This window comes from Carassius gibelio, chromosome A14, assembly GCF_023724105.1.
Source record: "Carassius gibelio isolate Cgi1373 ecotype wild population from Czech Republic chromosome A14, carGib1.2-hapl.c, whole genome shotgun sequence".
Taxonomy (NCBI): domain Eukaryota; kingdom Metazoa; phylum Chordata; class Actinopteri; order Cypriniformes; family Cyprinidae; genus Carassius; species Carassius gibelio.
In genome coordinates this window covers 2957860-2976640 of record NC_068384.1, presented here as the reverse complement: position 1 = coordinate 2976640, position 18781 = coordinate 2957860, and the positions used below count along the sequence as shown (strand labels likewise).

The 18781-nt window shown below is 37.2% G+C and overlaps 2 protein-coding genes across 2 annotated transcripts; one reads left to right on the top strand and one right to left on the bottom strand.

Annotated features, from left to right (window-relative positions):
- Positions 1 to 1466: 1466 nt before the first annotated feature.
- Positions 1467 to 4764, bottom strand: LOC128027260 (ER membrane protein complex subunit 5). The gene is made up of 4 exons (XM_052614675.1): positions 4599 to 4764; positions 2600 to 2652; positions 2418 to 2521; positions 1467 to 2301 (listed from the first exon to the last, which is right to left on the bottom strand). The coding sequence occupies exons 1-4, from the start codon at positions 4735 to 4737 to the stop codon at positions 2145 to 2147; spliced, it is 453 nt and encodes a 150-aa protein (XP_052470635.1). The 5' UTR covers positions 4738 to 4764; the 3' UTR covers positions 1467 to 2144.
- Positions 4765 to 6306: 1542 nt separating this feature from the next.
- LOC128027255 (sodium/hydrogen exchanger 6-like) lies at positions 6307 to 18327 on the top strand. Its single transcript, XM_052614669.1, has 16 exons — positions 6307 to 6737; positions 7651 to 7850; positions 8899 to 8976; positions 9114 to 9190; positions 9285 to 9397; positions 9640 to 9745; positions 11062 to 11203; positions 11405 to 11510; positions 11613 to 11701; positions 11862 to 11975; positions 12335 to 12446; positions 12909 to 13062; positions 13188 to 13218; positions 13311 to 13393; positions 13647 to 13752; positions 14975 to 18327. Exons 1-16 carry the CDS (start codon positions 6461 to 6463, stop codon positions 15266 to 15268), a joined length of 2082 nt encoding a protein of 693 aa, XP_052470629.1. The 5' UTR covers positions 6307 to 6460; the 3' UTR covers positions 15269 to 18327.
- Positions 18328 to 18781: the final 454 nt, after the last annotated feature.

Sequence of the window (18781 nt, the reverse complement as noted above, 5' to 3'; positions counted from 1 at the left end):
TGCATTGTGTAATTTTATATGTCATTTATACATCATTTTGTAATGTGTGGTCAATAATACTTTTATTCAGAAAGCAGGCATTAAATTTATCAAGTTAAATATTTATTTATTTTTCAAATAAATGCTGATATTTTGAACTTTCCATTCATTAAACTATCCTGAAATATTATTGGTGGCCAATATTATATTAAGTAGCCCAACTGTTTTCAACACTGTTAATAAGATATCTTTCTTGAGCACCAGATCAGCATATCAGAATGATTTCTGAAGAATCATGTGACACTGAAGACTGGAGTAATGATGCTTAAATTAATACATTTGAAAATATTAAGTTGGAATATGTCATAGTATTACTGTATCTTTTTGTTTAACTAAATGCAGCCCCGAGTTGAGTATAAGATACTTTACAAAATTACTTTATCTTTTTTGTTTTTCTTTATCTTTCAAGTCTAAATGCTTATTGTTTTCATCCATTAAAAACACAAAACACTACAAACATGTAAACCTGTTGGCAGCTGTTCCCGTTCCAGTCTTGAAAAGGGTTGGTTTCCATCTTGTCATGTTTTTGATGCAATGTTCTACATTTGGTGGCCTTGTCTCTTCTAACACCTGTATCTCTCACGTTGGTTCTGGAGTGCCGCTGTCCTACATCCCTGAATAAAAAACCTGCCTGTGGCCTTAGTAATCTTTAAAACATTGGTTAGCTTGATCAGATGTATTTGATTAGGGTTGGAGCTAAACTCTGAAGGACAGTGGCACTGCAGGACCAACCTTGCCTATCCCCAATCTAGTATATACCACATAATAAAAAGTCATTTTTTATCAGCCTCACAATGATGTTGCGATGTAACTGCACCCTGCAGTGAATCAGCCATTGCAAATCAAAACTAACAAGCACTTAGGAGGCAAACTGAGACATCTTGCCACAACTACAGCTGTAGAAATGATCAAACCTCTAACCAATTATAGATAACAACCTACAATGTTAACCTAGCGAAGACTTTCAACCTCAGTGATTGATTCATGTTGATATATCAAAACTACAGCCATGCAACTGCTCTTAAGTCATACTGACAACAAATAGGCATTATCCCACAAAGGAAAGATGACCTCCATGTTTAAAACAATGTCACACAAGCAGCAATTAATACCAGAAGAGCAGACTAAACAGTGCTGGGATAAGGGGGTTGCCATTGCTGGTACTTAGCAGGTCTCCTCTAGCACAAAAAAAGTGGCTTAGTGAAGGATTAGTATAATTACAGGCTTAAACTGGACCATTTCAACCGGCCATCCTCTACTTACACAGAAAACAATGGATAACCAGGTTGATTTACCACACCTATGTCCATCAACGCCCCAGGTACATAAAACGATTTATAGCACAAAATAAAAGCTTTTAGTGGGTTAGCAGGTCGCCAGATATCATAATAGACTATAATCAAAAAATAAAGCAGAAAAAATCCAAATTGCAAATTTATCAAGAACATTTCAGCTTTTATTAAGGTGAAATTAAGGAGTTGTGACTCAACATGAAATAAAACTGAAAATATTACCCCCCTCCCCCCCTCAAGAAAACAAAAATGTACCATTCATTCCCACTGGGTGTTCACAGTATTGTTAGAATTGCTATTAATCTACAATCTATTGTGGCCTTGCTCAGACATGTTTTAATAGTTTTAATCAATTTCAGTATTATACATTTTAATTTGAAGTTCAGTAAACCAAATCTTCCGCTTCCTAACACTAATTCAATTTATGGTCCACAATATTGACCTCAATTCAGATGGGGACAGGGAAGAACCGGTTGCAGTTAGGGTCAGTTCAGCCAAAAACATGGCAAACCGACAATGTAAATGGCAGGATTTGTGCCCTGTCTGTGACAGCCAAGCGGAGGGCTACAGCCGTAACCTACAGACTTAAGACTCCCAGGCAATAACAAGTATTTACAAACATATCGGCTGGAAAAGGAGTTGGCACAGTCCATTGACAAAATAATAACCACAATAGATGTTTGTACAGCATATTCACATATACATAGACAGGAAAATATGCTTATTTTCCCTTACAAACTGAGGAGCAAACAAATTAATTTAAGAAAAATAAAAAAAACGAAACCGGGCAAGGCAGCCCACTGAAGGCCAGTCTCAATGATAATTTTCCAGCTTGCGTAACCGCAGGGGATTGGAGGGCAAGGCCTGGGCGCTGGGAGTGGAGGCCTCTTGCTCTGGAGGGCGGAAGAGCACTCGGCCTCGGTGATTGAACAGGTAGAACGACGGGTGATTTCTCAATGTGTCAAATGTCCTGTTAAAGCAAAAGAGACACAGGAAAGCTTATAAGGCATCATCAGGAACAGCATATTTCTGATAAAGCCAGGTGTTACTTTATGATCTCAGAAAAGCAAATCTGCATGTGCTTACTTGTTTTTGAGCTCTGAAGAAGCATCCATGTCTTTGAATTCGCCTGAGATGTGAACTATGCCGTAACAAGTGATCACGAACGCTAACAAGGTCTGCAACACAATCTGAAAACACAACACAAGAGAAGCTGCATCGAGGAAAACAACAATATGAGCTGTGTCTTGTAGCTGATTGCAACTTACATCTATAGGTAATGTTTCATTCTCTTTTTCTGTCAGTCGCAGGTAGGATCGGTCTGGAAAAAGAAAAAATCTCTTTTTTTTGGGATGTGTGAGGCATTAAATCATTCGATCTAAACAAAAGTCTATAATTGATTTTGCAGCAACAGCACTTTAAATGCAAACATGGTAACACTTCATTTTAAAGTGTCATAGTTACATTTAGTATAGTAATAAATTATGCATTATTATTATTATTAAGTTTCTAATCCAAAACCAAACACTAATAATCTTAAATTTATAGCACTTACATGTAGTTAATTCAAATAGTGTGCACACACACACAAAATGCACAACATGACCAACCGTAATGGTTTGCATTAAAAGTTTTTAAAAGTTCACTCACAGCCTCTTGACATTTTCATGTTTGCTCGGGTTTCTAATTCTATATGCTTGGCATATAATTCAAAGCTTTTTGCAAGTGATTGTACATGCAAAAAAATGTCACTACTGCTAATCGTTTGCATCTTGTCATGGGAAGCCAGAGTTGTTTATGTGAATCAGTTCTTTTGAACAATTCGTCTCAACGAGTCGGTTAAAAACATCATCATAACCACACTACCTAGCTTTACATTATATGCCAAGCATATAGAATTAGAAACTTGAGCAAATGTCACGATTTTTGGTCACGGACCTCCCAGCCACGTTTTGCTTTTTAGTATTATTTTGGATTATGATTTATTATTTAAAAGTGTTGTCATTTCATGTGTCACACTTCAGTTAGTGAAGCAATGCTTCAATTCATCCAAAAAAATACATTAAATAATTAAATCCTCAATTTGGCCTGGTTTTGATAACATTATTCAATTGTTTTATTCAAAACCAAGAGGATGAAGTTTTGTAGAATAATGTTTTGCTTAGCAGTACATTTTATTTACACAAATGTAGATTTGGTAAAGTTGCTCCAAACTTTGTAGCATTTAAAGCAGCTGAAAAACAATGAATTGAAATAACTTGCTGCTGATTATTAATAAATGACCTTTAAGTATATTTTTTTCGAATTTGCTTTTATTAATTTTAATATAAGCAAAACAATACGGATACATTTAATAAGATATATTATTAACTACAAATAATTAAAGTTAAATATATTTTAATTTAGTTTATTATATTTAATAATGATTATGGCTGTTTTTTTATTATTAATAAAGGTTTATATTTTAAATGAATTCGTCGGTTGTCAGTTCATTACGAGTCAGTATGTTCAGAAAAGACCCTTCTCGGTTCAGTGAATCGAAAACCGCCAAACGATTCAATCGACCAAGTTACAGAATCGTTCAGGGGTGCGTTTCCCAAATGCTCCATTGCTTCATTTGAACTCGATTTATAACAACCATAGACTATAAAAACGACGGAACTTGCGACCATGGATATATACTTTTGGGAAACCATAGAGCGATAAGTGAACAAATCAGTTCAATGAAAAGATCCGACTCAAATGAACAAATCGGATATTGCTACAAAAGAAGTAGCGGATGATTTTATACGATGGTTACTCAAAACACAGTCTTTCGAGAAAAGTCTGAATATGACACGTTTGCAGAGTAAAGATAATTGAATTAACGTTACTTCTAAAAGACCAAGCACAATGTGTTACATAAACGCCTCGATAAAACTCCACACAAACACTGATATTTCTCAGTCAGACTGACATGATCAGCGATTCACGGAAGGAAATAACTTCTCAAGCGTGGATTATGATGTTATAACGGCTGTGCATCAAAGCCTAGCGAGCTGCCTACGTCACCCATACAGCGTTCTTGGACAGAATGTTCTGTTCGAACGTTCGTCAACATTCAGTCTAGACAGACAACCTCGCTCGGGTTTGAGTGCAGCTGAAGCTGTCCTGCACACTGAGCTCCGCGGAGAGGCCGCACTCACCGCCGGACCGCGATCAGTTACATCTTACTGAACAACAACATGTCCGCCCGTTACCTCCCGCTTCCGGATGAACGATACTTACGCTGTGCCGCTGAAAAAGCTGCGTGTGCCAGGGCGAAAAGGCCTACACCGACAACACCTTTCCAGAAGGACGAGGCCATTTTCACTCGAGCACAACCGATCGAGGCGCGTGAAGCAGTCCTCAATAAGCGCTGCGTCATCACCGCCGCACTAATCGCACTTCCGGTTGCTCACTGCTACTTTAAACGTGCATTTAAAGAGACACAGGGAATATAACAGAACAGAAGAATATTTACAAAAATGATTATCCGTGTAGTGTGAGGTACTGATATACAATTTACAATGTGAATTTTAGCACAAAAGTCTCCACAATTAAATATAAATTGAATTTGACAAAAAATCCAAGGCTATACATCTTTACAGAAGTGTAATAATTCAAAACGTATTATCTTCTTTGTTCTATGTGTAACACTTACATATTTGTTTAAATAACGAATAAAATATTCTTAAATTTTCAATTAATCTCAACACCTGTAGCCTGTTTAAAATCTCTGACAATAAAATATATCTGCTGATTTAAACTAGTGCTGTCAAACGATTAATCGCATCCAAAATAATAGTTTTTGTTTACATAATATATGTGTTTGCGCTGTGTATATTTATTATGTATATATATATAAAAGCACACACATACAGTATATATTTAGAAAATATTAGAATGTATATATTAATATTCATATAACGTATATATAAATATATTTAATTTATAAACACTGCACATTTTTCTTAAATATATACACAAATGTGTTTGTATTTACATATACATAATACATATAGACAGCACACACTCATATATTATGTGAACAAAACTTTTATTTTGGATGCAATTAAACGTTTGACAGCACTAGTTTAAACATATACTTCTTGGACCCAGGCATAGACTTCTGTTCTCTGTAGAGGACATTATATTTGAGTAAATTTCTCTAAAAACCCTTCATGCCACAGTGGGGATGTCCTGTACAGAGCACATTCAGGGCTTTTTAGAGATATCAAATGTTTGGAGGTTTGATCTTTTGATCGTAAACACTATCTCTCTTTGCAGATAATAATAATAATAATAAAACATTGTTTTTGCCCATACATACCTTTCAAGTCTATGTATTTATTATTTATATTTTGGAATAACTTAGATATGGCATCCTCTACAAAGGACATAGAATAAAATATGATTAAAATTTTTGTTCTCCATTTGTTTCTTATGCTTCAACCAATCTAATGACATAAATAACGAAATTCACAAAAGGCTTTCTTCTGGTACTCAGGAGGATAAACTAAACATTTATTTATTTATTCATTATTTCACTGTAACGACACTGTTGTATAAAAAAATAATAAACTATACAATGCATATAACATTGCAACAGTGATCTAAACAGTAGCTTTTTTCCCGAGGTTGTGGGTTTAAATTATATATGTGACAAATGCATGACTGTTCTCCTTCATTAACTTCAGAATTTGACCTGTTTCACACAGTTTAGGAATATGCATGAGATATGAGGGTTTTACTGCAATGCAAAAAAAAATTGAGTGAGTGGGGATTTGAACTCCCTTGTCATGATGGAACATCTATTATTAGATTATATATATATATATATATATATATGACAATGTTCAACAATGACGATGCACAATAATATACCATCGACAATTATGCGCAGCGTTTGCCCATTATGAACAGCACGAACACGTTATTTGGATGGTCACGTGACGTCACGCGCAGTGGGCAGGGCCTCGCTGGGAATCAGGAACAATCTACAGCAGCCTATGATTGTATCTGCTAATGCGAATGCTTGTGTTCAGCGATCGTGAGCACTAATAGTGCATTACTCTTCTTCTGTCTTTCCACGTTAAAGAAATGCCAACATGGGCTCTACATGTGAAATCAACGCCGCGATGAGTGTTTGGAGAAGACTGTCTCTGTTTGTTTTGGCGAGCTCCCTCTGCTCGCGCCTGTGCCGAGCTGAAGACAGTGCGATGGAGAACATCGTGACAGAGAAGAAAGCCGAAGAAAGCCACAGGCAAGACAGCGCCGATCTGCTGGTCTTTATCCTGCTCCTCACCCTGACGATCTTGACCATATGGTTGTTCAAACACCGCCGCTTCAGGTTTCTGCACGAGACGGGACTGGCGATGATATATGGTGAGAAAGATCAGGCGTGATCATCTGCCTCTTTGATCGCACACATGAACTGTGTGGTCAGCAGCATGCTTACTGCAATAAAGTCTACAGATGCATGCTATCTGCTGAAGTACGCCATGCATGATCAGGACTGTTCAAAGGGCAGTGTGGGAGTTTTAGCTCTGGAGAACAGGGCCTGTCCAGCAAGAGATAATCTGTCTCACTGCTTCTGCTGCAGATGCTGGGCTGTTTCAAAACACAGATACAAGATTTCAAAAGCTTGCTGTTGTCAGCTAAAAAATGATTAACGTTAGAGCCTTAAGTCAAGGAAACCCCTTTTGATTGCAAAGAGATTAATACTTATGTGTTTAGGGTTATTTGCAAACAGGAACAACTAACTGGAAATCCTCTCAGATGGGTTATTCAGGAGCTTGTGTACAGTGTTGTACAATTATTTATACATGCATATTGTTTATATATGATGTTATATTAAATTAAGATTCGATTTTTGTAGTGCTAGCATTTATTTTAGTTTTAGTGTAATTTATATATAAATTATTCTTAAAATATTTATCACTTATTAATTTTATTTGTAATTTTTTTCTTTAATATTACTGTTTTGGGTTGATTGATTTTTACTTGAGAAATGTAACATTTTTAATTTTTTTGTTTATTTCCAACTTAAACTTATTTCAGATGTGCTTCTAATTATATATATATATATATATATATATATATATATATATATATATATATATTATTGCAGCTTTATTTCAAAGTTTATTATAAGCTAATAAAAATAACCATGGTACATAAACAGATGCTTCAAAAATCTAGTGATTTGAGAGTTGAATCACTTCAGCTTTTGTGATGACAGCAAGTACTGAATCATTTTAATTAAGCATTGCAATGCAATGTTTTTGTCTCTTATCAGGGTTGCTTGTGGGTGTTGTACTGCGATATGCTATTCATGTACCCAGCGACATGAACAATATTACACTGAGCTGTAATGTCACTGCCAGTCCAGCCACACTGCTGGTGAATGTCAGTGGTAAGTTCTATGAGTACACACTGAAAGGAGAGATCAGTGGCAGTGAAGTCAATGACATTCAGGACAACGAGATGCTCCGCAAGGTAAAATGTCACATCACAATACTCATACAGCAGCCGTTTGACCTGCAACTGAATTGAAAGCTGGACTTCAACCACAAATGTTTGGGGAATTTAATTTGAATATGACTCATACTTGCACCTGTTTTGAGATTGATAGTCTGTTTTGCTGAACCCAGTTGTGTTTGCCAGACCTTTCAAACAAATTCCCGGTTTATTTAACTTTGTTTCAGTAAATTAATTTCAACACACAACTCACACATTCTAATTCAGTGCCTGATAGAAGTAATCTGTGGGTGGTTGGATTCTAAACAGTAATTTTCTGAACATACCCTTCATATGACAGATGAATGAAACAACTGCTTATCTCAGATAAACATTTGGGTTTACATATTGCAGAATTTATGTTTCAGATGCATTTTAATGTGCATAAAATCAGTCTTATTTAACCCTTGGACCCTTTTAGACTAAATTTAGACTTGATTGCCCTAAATTGTCTCCAGTCAAACCACTGATAAGAGGGTATAGCTCAGATTAAAATAATAATAATAAATATCCATTTAAAAATAAATTTGGAAAGAAATACTTTTATTTAGCAAGGGCACATTCTGTTGATACTGTTAGTAACAATGCTATAAAAGATTGTCAGATTAAAAATAAATCCAGATCTTTTGAACCTTCGGAAATTTTAAACTGTTATTGATTCTAATAATTGTTTCTTGAGCAATAAATCAGTATATTATAATGAGTTCTGAAGGATCATGTGATACTGAAGACTGGAGTAATGCTGAACATTCAGCTTTTTCATTACTGTAATAAACTGCATTTTAAGATATATTCAAATAGAAATTGTAATCATATTTCGTAATATAACTGGTTTTACTGTATTTTTATTTTTATTTACAAATGAATGCAGCCTTGATGAGGGTAATTGATTTAATTGAAAACATATTTAAAAAAAAATCTTACAGACCCCAAACTTTTGAACAGTAGTGCAATTTTTACAATTTCTTCTCATTTTATAAAAGGTAAATAAAATGTCAGTAACTGTATCATTCTAATTCTGTTTCAGGTGACCTTTGACCCAGAGGTCTTCTTCAATATTCTCTTGCCTCCCATAATTTTCCATGCTGGATACAGTTTAAAACGAGTAAGATCTGTTTTTTTTATATATATACATGTAATTCATTAATACAGAGCAGATGCTGTGTGCACGAGATGATGTAAGGCTCACCATAGATAAATCAAAGCTCATTATTCATTAAAATTCTCCTGTCTGTGTTTCAGAGACATTTCTTCAGGAACCTGGGCTCCATTCTTGCCTACGCGTTTGTGGGAACCTTGGTGTCTTGTTTCATCATTGGGTCAGTCAAGTGCACACAATGTCTTTTGTCAGGTGGTTTGCTCCAGCGATGAGGGTGAGAACCAGCGTTCAGAGGTGTGCGGTTTGTTTTTCAGGTCATTAATGTATGGCTGTGTGATGCTGATGAAGCAAATCGGCCATATGGGTGGTGATTTCTTCTTCACCGATTGCCTTTTCTTTGGTGCCATTGTCTCAGCCACTGACCCAGGTACTACAGTCAGAGTCCCTGTAACAATGCCTACATGCAATCATGGGTGTTTTAAGGTGTATTTCAAACACATTTATTTGGATTATGCTGTGTTTATATCCTTTGAATAGAAATTGCATTAGAATAGTACATCTGACAAAATGTCTGATTGCAACAGGTGCTAAAGCAGGATTGGTCAGTAGTGTTTGTCAAGGCGGGGCTTAGCAGAAGGTTGATTTGTGTTTTTTTGTTTTGTTTCGTAGTGACCGTTCTGGCCATCTTCAATGACCTGCAGGTGGACGCTGACTTGTACGCGCTGCTGTTTGGAGAAAGTGTTCTGAATGATGCCGTCGCTCTCGTACTGTCCTCGTAAGTCCTCTACTGCTCATGATCATACACTGCTGTATATACAAACTGCTTTTTTTAATTCACACATATTATTAAGATATATAATATATTTTGAGATCTAACTGTTTTGGGTTTTTAGAAACCCAATGCAGAACGAATAATTAACACTTTTCATTTAACATCCGATTCTTTCTCTGCTGGACCTTTCATCTGCTCCAGCATGCTGCTTTATTACGGAAGGCAAAGTGGGGCGGGGCATCACAGCCCTAGAGGCGTGGCTTATACAGAGGGCGGGAACCAGACACTGAGAACGCCCATCAATGGGTGTGCTGCACATTTAGCTTTGAGCCTGCCGAGTGGATTTTTAGTGTGTGCATTGACTGGTCTGTACCAGAACATGCCGAGTAAATGACCCACAGATATGCTTCACACCAAGCACCTGTAATGAAGCTAAAGAAAGATCTGAGTCCTGCCTCAATCCTCAAAGAACAAGAATCCCTTTTTACTTTATTTGAACTGAATTCTGAAGTTCATTAGCATCCCGGTTATGGAAGGTGTGGATGGGGCAGAGCTGTGGGTATTTGCTGATTGGATGATAGCCATTTGCTTCATAGTTTGAAGTGATACTGTGGTCCTCTAGAAAGTTTTCTCTTGTTCCTGCCTATCCTAACTGCTAAAAATGTCATTTATTAATTTGAGCATGTCATTTGGACATCAGGTATATTTTTAAAAAGTAATTAAAGGGGTCATATCACGAGGAATCAAATCTTCCGTGGTCTCCCAGAACGTGATTTCTATCCTAATACATGGAATAATATGTATTTAAATTAAGCTGCAAGACAACAATTCTTAAGCTATAAGAGCAGAATATGGGAAGGTTCACCAAAACTCTTACAGATGATGTAATGCGCATGGTATTTGGCGTAGACCAATCATTTTAGTCTGGTCTGAACGATTCCACATTATCAGAGATGGGTTGGAAAAATTAAACATAATGGATGATAGAATATGCAAAATATGACCTCTTTAAGAAAACACTGCAGAGACTGGGAAACAGTAGGATATAAATTGAATCGCTCTGCTGAGCAAACGTAATATCTGATATTAATGTGTCAGAGTTTAGATGTTACCGAAAACATTAGCACATTTTCCAGTCCTGCTTGTATTGTTAATGTTACGGTTTCCCGCAAATGGATGCATTATTGCAAAACAGAAGAACAGAGAAATCTCTTTCTTTAAAATTCTTTACCCTTTTAGATTTCTGACATTAGAGTTGCTTTCATAAGATTGATTAATATCATACATTGTGTGTGACTGTATCCGTGTTCTTCTTCCAGGTCAATTGTTGCATATCAGCCTGAGGGAGACAACACTCACACGTTTGAAGCCATGGCCATGCTGAAGTCCTTTGGAATCTTCCTGGGGGTCTTCAGTGGTTCTTTTGCTCTTGGAGTGGCAACTGGAGTCGTAACTGCATTGATATCCTTTTATTGGTTCAATATTGTATGCTGCTTAATTCTGTATGACCGTGGTGACTGTTATCAAATGGGATGTGTTTGAATACATCCTGTGGCATGCATAGATCTCATTCTGCTTTATATTTGATTATCACTGCTAATGTTAAATAATGCATTTAGTAGTTTCTTCATCCCAAAGTTGTTTTCGTTGACTCCTTTTCACGTTACTAAGTTCACTAAGCTTAGGGACTTTCCATTGCTGGAGACGGCACTGTTCTTCCTCATGTCCTGGAGCACATTCCTACTGGCCGAGGCATGTGGATTTACAGGTGAGCTTGAGACACCCACGGAGTCTTCTAAAACGACCTAGAAACATATTGTAAACTTTATAAATGAATGCATGTTTTTACTCCTCTTGCTGGGTTTCTCAGGTGTGGTGGCGGTTCTGTTCTGTGGAATGACACAGGCACATTACACCTTTAACAATCTTTCTCCTGAATCTCAGGAAAGGACAAAGCAAGTAAGTATTTTAGGCTGTGTTTTATTCCCCTCCCTAGTCTGTATGATGTATTCTAACATTGAACGCTTTGGGGAAGGTAATATTTTTTGAAAAATATGAAATATACATACAGTAGTATAAAGATCTCACTGTGATTTCTTGTCATTGTGCTCTCTTTCAGTTATTCGAGCTTCTGAATTTTTTGGCTGAGAACTTCATATTTTCCTACATGGGCTTGACATTGTTTACCTTCAAGAACCACGTCTTCAACCCAATCTTCATAGTGGGCGCATTCGTATCCTGAGAATATGTAAAATTCAGTAAAGAATACATAAACAAAAGACAATGGTAAAATAGCAAATGCAAAACAAGTGGAAAATCGGATTTTGATTATTAAAAAGCATGTGTGTGTTTATGTTGGGCGGCAGTACTTAATGCCAGTCAAGGAAGTGGCAGGGTATTGTTGTTGAGTGATATGACCAAGAACCTACAGCTCATTGTGTTTCCCAGAAATCAATAGCCCAGAACCACTTTTTAATGAACCGAGCTCTCTTAAGGCCTCAGGAAGGACAAAATGTCTAGACAGGGTCTAGATGCTGTCAGTTCAGCGCTAGCTCCATTTTTGCAGTCATGCCTTGACACCTCTTCTCCCAGCTGGCTGTGTTTCTGGGGAGAGCGGCGAACATCTACCCCCTCTCCTTCCTGCTGAACTTGGGCCGTAAATACAAGATCAGCCCCAACTTCCAGCACATGATGATGTTTGCAGGTTTGTGTGTAAAGCTGCAGGGGATTCCTATGGTCAGCTAAGATCCAAACATGGCAAAACCAAACGTTAAGGTTAAATGGGTCAAGCTTGTACCCATTGTTGTTGGTTTAGTTTTTTTAAACCTGAGTTTCGGACACAGGACATGCATGAATGTGTAAAGGGTAAAGTAATACGTCTGTCACCTTCATTGTGTGATGAGTTCTGCACGGCAGCGAGATATCATGACGGATTAGAGAAAAGGCAAAATTTCCTCTCTTTCCACACTGAGTCTCTTACATCTCTTGCCGTTTTAAGTAATTGCTAATGTAGATTAACTGGGTTTTGACTGCACTGGCTGAACAAATGGATCTGATTTCATAACTTGCAGAATCACACTGTGAACAGATCAGATTTGAAAAACAAATCCGGTTTGTCAGGTCTGTATGAACCAGTTTTTTGTGTTCTTTCCTCTCTCCTCGCCAGGTCTTCGTGGCGCCATGACCTTTGCCTTGTCAATCAGGGACACGGCCACGTATGCGCGGCAGATGATGTTCTCCACCACGCTGCTGGTGGTCTTCTTCACCGTTTGGATCTGCGGTGGAGGCACAACTCAGATGCTGTCCTGCCAGAAAATCCGGTTAGTTTGTAGTCAGAATAACCTTTTTGTGACACACAAGTGAACTGCTGGAATGGGGGATTGCATCCTTTGTGCATCATAAGTGTTTCATTACATTTGCTGTAATGCTGTTTTGTGTTCGGCAGTGTTGGAGTAGACACCGATCTGGAGAACTTTGTAAGTGTTTTTGGTCTGCTGTAGATAAAAGTACAGTGGTTTTTTTAGAGCAGAGCTTTGTCATGATGTGTTTCCTCTCTGTGAATCTGCAGATCGGCCCTGATGGAGTGGAGAGGAGGAGCACTAAACACGAGAGCGCCTGGTTCTTCAGGATCTGGTACAACTTTGATCACAAGTATCCTTTGCTGTGTAGCTCTTATTAGTTACAAGATGGGAGAAAAAAAACACCAATCCTGTCCTCCAACTTTAAATTTTGCATGCTAAGCAGTGTGCCACAATATATATGTTTACATGCACAAATTTGTGTCATTTCAGATGTCGGTTCTGTTTTATATGAAACCTAAATGTTGCAAACGCAGTCCGATGCATCATGACATCTTCTCATACAATGCAAAATCGTGCAGAACCTTAACCCTGTTGACTTGCAGTTATCTCAAGCCCTTTCTGACCCACAGTGGCCCACCGCTCACTGCCACACTCCCAGCCTGCTGTGGCCCTCTGGCACGTTGCCTCACCAGCCCACAGGCGTATGAGGTTTGTACTTTACATGCACGCAGTGCACTGATAATTCTCTGTAGTACTAGATTTTCCTCTTTGTTTTAGCTAGATTAGGCAGATAACACTGAAGGAACTAGTCATTTCTGTCAGATGGCGACAGACGGAATCTGTATTTATAGGGACGGACCCCTCAAATTCACTTTTAATTGCCATTTAATTGGCTGGAACAGCTGACTCAAATTACCCCCCTCCTAGAGCTGATTATCCAGAGGGGTGTGAACAGACAGTGAATGTGGATTGATGTAGGCAACATGAGACGTAAAACCATCTGTTACTGCTGTGTTATTAGGATAATCAGCGCTTTCTATCCATTGCAATGATTACGTTTTGATCGTTGTAGGCTTTTTTTTTATTAATGCATGACTCAAATCACTTAGCCTGTCATTTGTAAAAAGTATAAATGAGCGAGTCTGTGTATTATTATTATTATTATTATTATTGTTATTATCCTAGTGCAGATTGTTTTACTTGACTGGTAAAATAAAAATCATAGTTCGAATCATAGTTCGTATTGGCGATATTACATCACATATAAAAGATGATTAAAAACAGCATGTGATTAAATAACCTTCACATGGTTCAAAGGTTTGGATTCTGTAAAATGCATTTGAAATAAGGCTGAATTTATTTGATCCAGAATATAGAAATAAAATATTACTATCATTTAAAATATATTTAATATGTAATCAGCATTCAGTGCTTCTAGTCTTCACTGTCACACATGATCCTTCAGAAACCATTCTAATATGATGAATAAATATTTATTGTTATTATCAGTGATGTTATCCTGCTTAATATTTTTGTGAAAACCCTGATATATTTATTTCAGGATGTGATGAAGAGAAAGAGCAGAGTATGTTTTTTTGTTTTTTTTACTAACATTTATAAATGTCTTTTGTCACTTGATCCATTCAATGTGTTCCTGCTGAACACAAGCATTCATTTCTTAAAAAAATACAAAATAAAATCGTAATGACCCCAACAACTTTGAACGATTAACTTAGGATTCAAATCACTAACATTTATTACATTTCACCAGATTTTATTCCCTCATCAAACCTCTTTTGGCTCCATCAAAAAGATGGATCATAATTAATAAACAGTAATAGGCTGATTAGTCTCTTTGCTAAATAGCTACTGGCATCCTCAGAAAATCTGCTCGGATTCAATGAAATCACCACTGTGTGTTTTCTCCCAGAATGAGGAGCAGCTGAAAGACAGCGACTCGGACCTGATCCTGAACGACAGTGACATCACGCTGACGTACGGTGACATCACTGTGAGCACAGATGCAACGGGCGCTCACACGAGCGGGACGCCCGTCGGAAGAGTGACTGTGCACTCTGACGAGGCTCTGGACCGAGAGCTGGCGTTTGGCGACCACGAGCTGGTGATCCGAGGCACCCGCTTGGTCCTGCCCATGGATGATTCGGAGCCCCCGCTGCCTCTAGACTCCCATCGCTACCGGCACAAGAACGAATCGATGAGTTGAACGGCCCGAGCCTCTTCTCTCTAACATGTCTCATCCAGAGTGATCTCTCTCAGCACTTCTCCTGTCTCTGAAGTGGCTGGTTTGATGTCTCTACCTCATTTGTCACTCTTTCTTTTACATCAGAAATCTCAATTATTTATCTACTTCTCTTGTGCAAGGCTATTTTTTTTCTGTTTACAGCCGCCAATCAGACCACTTAGCATCTGACATCACATATCGGAAGCATGTTCTGGTTTCTCTAAGGTTATCATGACAACAGAATAAGCATACTTTAATTGTCTGTAAAGCAAGGCGTAAAATTGCCATGACCTGGCCTGCATGCTTATTTGTGTCCTCTCTTGACGTGCGAGCGCTTGTTTAGGAGATGTGAAGAGTCCGCCGCACATTCCTGTGGGTCTGATGCTTTTTACTGCCTTGTGTCTTTGTGAGCGTCTGACAGAGGCGTGCTGGCTGGTGGCTCTGGGTTTGCTGTGCAGTTACAATCAAGTGCCTGTCGAATGTAGTTTCCCCTCCTTTTGAGCAAAATGACACTCTTTGCCATCCACTAGAGGGAGGCCTTGTATTTTGATACTGTATTGTTCGTCTGAGCTGTGCGGTAACTTGTGATTGGCTGTAGAGGTGTGCTTGGATCTTACATTGTGACCTTTGACTGTGAATCTCTGAAGGTTTTTACGCCTTGTTTGTGTTATCGTTCAGAAGAAAGAGAGCCATTCATACGGTGCACTTTCCTTTTTTTCGTTGTTGTAACATTTTTCTAAAACGACTAAGAATAGAGATAATTTTTCTTTCTTTTTTTGTCTTATGTAGTTTAAATGGTTTATGAACTAAATGTCATGTTTGATTACGAAGGTCTAAAATAACATGCGTTTGACATCGGGATTACAAACGGCAAAAAATTAAGAGAAGATTGCCGTACTTTTTGTAGTAGGGCCATCTAGCATAATGCATTGAGCAAACAGTTAAAAAAAAAAGAAAGAAAGAAATGCTAATGACTTTATTCCTAACTTTTTGCATGACATGTCATGTGGAGAAGTATAACCCTCCACGTTTCCTCCCAGTTCTAATCAATTGAAAATTCTTTACCTATCTAGATTAGTGAAGAGCATCGCATCAACACCGGTGTGATTTTTACATTGGTTGGAGTTCAGATTTTAGACTAATTTTTAAAGGGCTGAATGAATCAAAGAAGTTTTAATGTTCACGCCTATGAAAAGAAAGAACATTGTACGAGGCGTCAAGTTCTGTTTGATGGTTTCAGGCTGGACAGGCAACTGAAAAAATGGGGTTGGATTTGCATGCAGTAAATTCTCTGTTAATGGCATTACAGTAAGATCTTTACTTTTAGACCTGCATCCCAATTTACATGCACTACATCCAAAACAGATGGTGAAGATTAGAATTAGTGCCTCCCAAATTGTTTAACTTTTCTCATAATTTGAGATTTTTTACAGAATCTGTAAGGTGTTCAGCATTTTTTTTATTTTTATTAATTAAACTGATATTTAAGTATGTTCAACTACACAAAATCATAAAAGTGAAATTACACCGGTTACTCAATCCAAAAGTTTACACTCCCTTGGTTCATCATTCTGTTTGACAACTCTATCAATGTGATGTTTATACTTGAATCTCTTATGTAAGATATATATATATATATATATATATATATATATATATATATATATATATATATATATATATATATATATATATATATATATATATAAATAATAATAATTATTATTAATATTATTATTATTATAAATTCTACAAGGGGTACATAAACTGCTTTTGAGTTTAATAGACAATTTCATGATGTCCTGGTACTTTCTGTCATACAGTGTACTTTCCCATCCTCAGTAAAATGTACATGCTTTAAGTTTGCACTAGAAGTATGTAAATTGGGATGCAGGTAATGATTTAGTTATTCTTCATTTTAAGATGAAGTGAGATTTCATGATGAGTCATGACCCAAGAAAATGAAGGAACGCAAGTAGAGGAGCAAACAGATCTTTTGTAGAATCTGGTCCATGTGTTAGTAGATTATCTATTGCTTTCTGTCTGTTTGTGAACTGTATAGAAACTGCTGTTGTGTGGATGTTGTCTGGCCAGGGTGGCATCATTGACTGCGCAGCAGGAAGTGTGCTGGAAAACTGCACAGGCTGTGGAAAGAGAGGATGACGGCTGGTCTTGACAGTAGCATTAGAAGCCTTCGACACAGATATTTCCTGCTGTGCAGGGTGATGTGAGGGGGGGCCCCAGTATTGTAATGCACAGGAACAGTGCGTGTGTGTTTGAATAGACATAAGAGTTAAGCATTATTAGCAGATTTGCACATTCGTTTTTGTTTTTAATTTGGTTTAAAAGTGACATACCTGAAAAAATTATGTTCTAATGTATGTAATGTTCTTTGTCTGAGCATCATGATGAACTCCAATACAGATCGTCCTTTTTTTTTTTTTGTCCTTTGAGAAATTCAGACATCCTGCTAAATTCTTCTTTTGTGGAAAACTAATGATTAGAAGAGAACAAAAAAGTATTGAGTGTCTGTAATACCTGTTTGCAGCAGGATTTCTTGCGTTTGCAATACTTGAGAATGAATCTTGTACCTTTTAAGAGCAGAACCTATGAGTAGTGAATCTATGAGATGGATATTGAGTGGAACAGATGAACTAGAAGTTTCTGTACATTGTAAAGATACCGTTCCAGAAAAGAATTCCATTTATTAAGGGGTGTGATTACTTGGATTAAACCTTTTTTCTTTTTAAACACTTGTATAATCTATGTCGTCCTCCAAAAATGCGAAGAATGAGCGCTTGAGTGTAAGACTAAAGAGACCTGTGCATCCCAGCCAGTCCAAAGTAGCAGAAGCAAGCTGAACGGACTTTAATGGTGGTATATGTGCAGTTTGTTCTGGTACACAGCTGTGTGTTAGTCACACGATGTGCAGCTCTACTCTAATGTGTTGCAGGTACTGACTTTTTACATCTGTGTAAATATTCTCATCTGTTCATGTGTGTGCAATGGTCAATAAACTGAAGCCTGTGCTTTAGATTAAATCATCTTGTATGGCTGTTTTAATCTCTCGTACTATATTCATAAAATTATAACTGGAACACATTCCTAAAGCAGCTGTGTTGAAGCTGCATAAATGAAATATGTCTGATATAACTAAATAAAAGGCCCTTATGATTTATTAAACAGATCTTAGATTTATTATTGTTCAAATGCACTAAATATCAACAAACACCATGACAGCGCCTTTTTAAACACGTTTGCACTTAAGCACTGTGAAAATATCTTGATCCATTTGATCATTGTGTACAAAAGGTTTAATCTGAGGTCATTTGATCTCACGTTTCATATATATATATTTTAAAATGTTGCCAATTTATGTATCTTACATGAGAATCCCTGTCACGTACAAACTCCAGTTCAAATGTTTGGGGTTGGTAAGATAAAAAAAATAAAATGTATCCTCTTTCCTCCACTTATCCTCACCAAGTCTGCATT

Coding starts and splice junctions, on each gene's coding strand:
- LOC128027255 (XM_052614669.1), top strand. CDS start 6,461: ATGGGCTCTACATGTGAAATCAACGCCGCGATGAGTGTTTGGAGAAGA. Junction 9,398..9,639: donor TGTCTCAGCCACTGACCCAG/GTACTACAGTCA, acceptor TTTGTTTCGTAG/TGACCGTTCTGGCCATCTTC. Junction 11,702..11,861: donor CTCAGGAAAGGACAAAGCAA/GTAAGTATTTTA, acceptor GCTCTCTTTCAG/TTATTCGAGCTTCTGAATTT.
- LOC128027260 (XM_052614675.1), bottom strand. CDS start 4,737: ATGACGCAGCGCTTATTGAGGACTGCTTCACGCGCCTCGATCGGTTGT. Junction 2,653..4,598: donor AGCTTTTTCAGCGGCACAGC/GTAAGTATCGTT, acceptor TTCTTTTTCCAG/ACCGATCCTACCTGCGACTG. Junction 2,522..2,599: donor ATGAAACATTACCTATAGAT/GTAAGTTGCAAT, acceptor TTGTGTTTTCAG/ATTGTGTTGCAGACCTTGTT.